The 3,481-nt window shown below is 48.9% G+C and overlaps 1 protein-coding gene across 1 annotated transcript in view; it reads left to right on the top strand.

Annotated features, from left to right (window-relative positions):
- Positions 1 to 3,481, top strand: part of FAM170B (family with sequence similarity 170 member B) — a 3,532-nt gene continuing 51 nt past the window's right edge. The window contains 2 exon segments of the mRNA XM_032266870.1: positions 1 to 165; positions 1,637 to 3,481. The exon segment at positions 1,637 to 3,481 is cut by the window's right edge and continues 51 nt beyond it. Of these exon segments, the coding sequence (XP_032122761.1) occupies positions 54 to 165; positions 1,637 to 2,379 (855 nt within the window). The 5' untranslated portion in view covers positions 1 to 53 and the 3' untranslated portion in view covers positions 2,380 to 3,481.

Here is a 3,481-nt window from a genome sequence, read left to right as displayed (position 1 = left end):
CAATTCCCACCAAACAGCTGGAGCACCAAGACCCTGTGCATTCATTTCAAGTCATGAAACGTCACTTCATGGACCACAGGGGAGAACAGTCACCTACTGATGGGACCACCCTCAGCTTGACCAGCCCTGGGTCCACTGAGGAGAGTGTGGAAGTATGCTGGCCAGGTAGGTCAAAAGAAAGGCCTGGAAGGTCAGTCACGTGTGCTCCCTGGGAGGAAGCCCCGATGGGAAGGGACATTGCCAGGTTGCCTCCTGTTACTGTTACCAAAGGGTTGTGTTGACCATAAACATACCTGTCGGGAGAAAGGAAATTGATATTGATGGGACGCTTGGTATAACTGAGGCTGTTGTTGTGAGTACATAAGGTGTTTCCAGGGGATACGAGGATGAAAACGTAAAATGTTTATAATTATGTATTTGTTTTAATGTGTATTTGAGAAAACAATTAACATGTTAATCCTGTGATTTCAGGAGCAAAATAAAAAATTCCTTTATAATAAATTGATGAACGTTAATCTAGAACATCAATTTGAAGACCACTGGGACGAGTCTGTGGACGGCACCTAAGTGTCACACCCGCCCTGGGGGCCCAGTGGCTCCACCACTTATTCAAACTCCATGCCTCTGTTTCCTACTCTGTTGAATGGGGATCCTAACAATATAATTTCTTAGGGTTGTTTTGAATTTTAAAGGAGCTAACACTTGGCAAGCACTTCCATGGTGAGGGGTACACAGCAAGTGTTGAAGGAGATGGTAAGATGATCCCTGCGTAAGGTGAAGGCCACAAATATTGAAGAGAACTGTGAGCCTGGGTGGCCTGGCCAAGGCACTTCGCATGTGTTGTTTTTTAAATGGGCTTTATTGAGGTGTCTTTTATGCACACAGACATCAGCAATTTTAAATGCACAATTTGAAGAATTTTGACACATGTACATTTGTGGAGCAACCAACACAATCATGATAAAGAACATTTTCAGAAACCCTACAAGTCCCCTTGTGCCTTATGGGCAGTCTCCCCTCACCCCATCCCCAGCTCTTGGCAACCACTGACCTGTTCTCTGTTCCTAAAAATTTGCCTTTTCTAGAATGGCATCTGAATAATGGAATCATACGCTGCATGGCTTTTTTTTTTTTTCTTTTTGTTCACATTCTCTCATGATCACATGCCTTTCATTTGGCTTCTTGTATTTAGCATAACGCATTCAGGATTCATCCATAATCAATGTTGCACGTCTCAGCAGTTCACATATATAACAGGTTGCATTGTATGATGTACCACCGTCTGCTTACTTGTTCCCCAGATGATGGTCTTTGCTATAGTCAAGTTTTTGGTGATTAATACATTATTTGATCTTTATCGTCATATCCTTAATGTGTCTATAACTCTGTTACTCACCATTTAATGGTCTTTCTCAGTTGAGTCAAGGGTTTGGTGTCTGCATTCATACCTTATTCAATCATTACCACACCCTGCTCGGCAGGCATTATCATCATCTCCATTTTATCAGGAAATGGGCAGGGGGAGTGCTGTCTGCCCAAGAGCTCCCAGAGCCTGTACCCTTTCAGAGTCTGTGGCTCCTGGATGTGACACTGATCTCTTTGGGGGCACTGATGACAATGTCCTTCTGCTTCTCAGGGACCATACAGAAAGAAGAGTCACCCCAGCCGCAGCTGGGGCCTGCCATTCCCTGGGAGGAGGGCCTCTACTTCGCTGCCAGGGCCCTGGGGATGCTGGGCTGGAGCAGCTCCCCATCTTCAGAGTCCTCCAAATACCAGTCCTACTCCCAGTACCAGTCATGCTGCTCCTGCATGTGCAACGAGGACAACGCTGCCCTGTAGAGTGTGTGTGCCTTCTACATGCATGTGCAGACCGTGGGGGGCATGGCAGTGGCCTGGGAGACCAAGGCCGGCTTCCAGCCCATCAGCGGGAAGCCCTGAATCCATGAAGCCCAGTTCATCAAGAGGCAGAGGAGGAAAGGCTCCATCTTCGAGATGGCTTCCAACACCGGCCTGCATTGGGACCTGGAGGCCTGCAAGAGCAACTGCAGACCTGAGCCTGAGGACACACAGCTGCTGGAGTGTTGCCTGCAGGAGGTGCGGGAGCCCCCGGACTCGCTGGTCACCACCGACTATGGGCTGTGCTGCCTGGCCTGCTGCCAGGTCTTCCCCTCCCTGGATGCTCTGCTGGAGCATGCGCAACATGGCATCCAGGAAGGCTTCAGCTGCCAGATCTTTTTTGAGGAGATGCTGGAGAGAAGGTGGGCTCAGGGCCAAGCACATGACCAGCAGCCAGAGGAGGAGCAGAGTCCTTCAGACAACAGCGAATGTTCCTGGCCCCAAGGAGAGATGCTCCCAGCACAGCAGCAGGAGAAGCGGTGAGCCAGAGGGGAGATGCCCACCCCTGCCCTCACCTCCAGTGCCTCGGGCTGCTCCTTCTCTAGCCAGCAGGATCAGACCCACTCAGTCAGGGACAGAGGACAAGGGCTGGGGGAAAGGAATGGCATGGAGTGCAGAGCAGCGATGGCTGGGAGACTGGAAAGAGCCTGCCTCCTGCCCTAGGCGCAACATCTCCACCAGGGTCCATTTCAAAACCCAAACCCACACAAGAGGACTCTGAGTGTTTCTGATGGTGGGCACAACATCTGAAACCCACAAATGCATGGCCAGAGGGATTTCTATTTTTGCCAGTGGATCAGGCAGGTCCACACTTGCTAAGTAGCTGTGGCTCATGAGACAGCCAACTGCAAATGACTCTTCAGCCCTTTGTTTTTCACTGTTACAGATCTGTCATATGCCCTAGTTCTATGTCTTTTATGTTATTGGGATTGAACACAAAATTGAATGCAGTGACTAATTGAGTGAACCATGCTGTCAGATTGGACACATGGGAAGTTGCCATTTCCGTAGGTTAAAAACTAGCACAGACACCTGGAGACAGGCAGCTTATCAAGGTAAAGCAGGAGGCTGGGGAAGTCCTTTCAATCTATGAGTTGATCTCTCTCAACTATACATTTTTAAGTATTGTCACCAAATTCATCTTCACCCTTCTCCCTGTCTCAGGGGGCTGCATTCATTCAAGAAAAATTAATTGTGGTCCACTGTGTGTTCAACATGCTGATGGAAGATATATTCCAGCCTCTGATGCTTCCAGTGAGAGACAGTTAGAATGGGCAACTGGAAGACAAGGGGATAAATCCTATCAAGAAAGTATGAAGATCCTAGATGAGGGGGCCAAAGCTCAAGCTTTTGATCTGGAGGAAGAACTTTCCAAAAAAGACGATGTTTCCAGGGGCTTAAAGGAAAGGTAGAATAAGCTAGACCAGGGTTCCTCAAACAGCACTGTTGACCCTGCAAGCGAATTATTTGTTGCTGAGGCTGTCCTATCTGCTGCAAGATGTTTACTGGCATCCTTGGCCTCTACCCATCAGATGCCGGCAGCATCCCCTGCCCCACGGTTCTGACAGCAGCATCCCCTGCCCCA

Source organism: Sapajus apella, unplaced genomic scaffold (assembly GCF_009761245.1).
Source record: "Sapajus apella isolate SASKATOON/1434 unplaced genomic scaffold, GSC_monkey_1.0 scaffold161, whole genome shotgun sequence".
NCBI classification, from domain to species: domain Eukaryota; kingdom Metazoa; phylum Chordata; class Mammalia; order Primates; family Cebidae; genus Sapajus; species Sapajus apella.
This window is presented reverse-complemented; position numbering and strand designations above follow the sequence as displayed.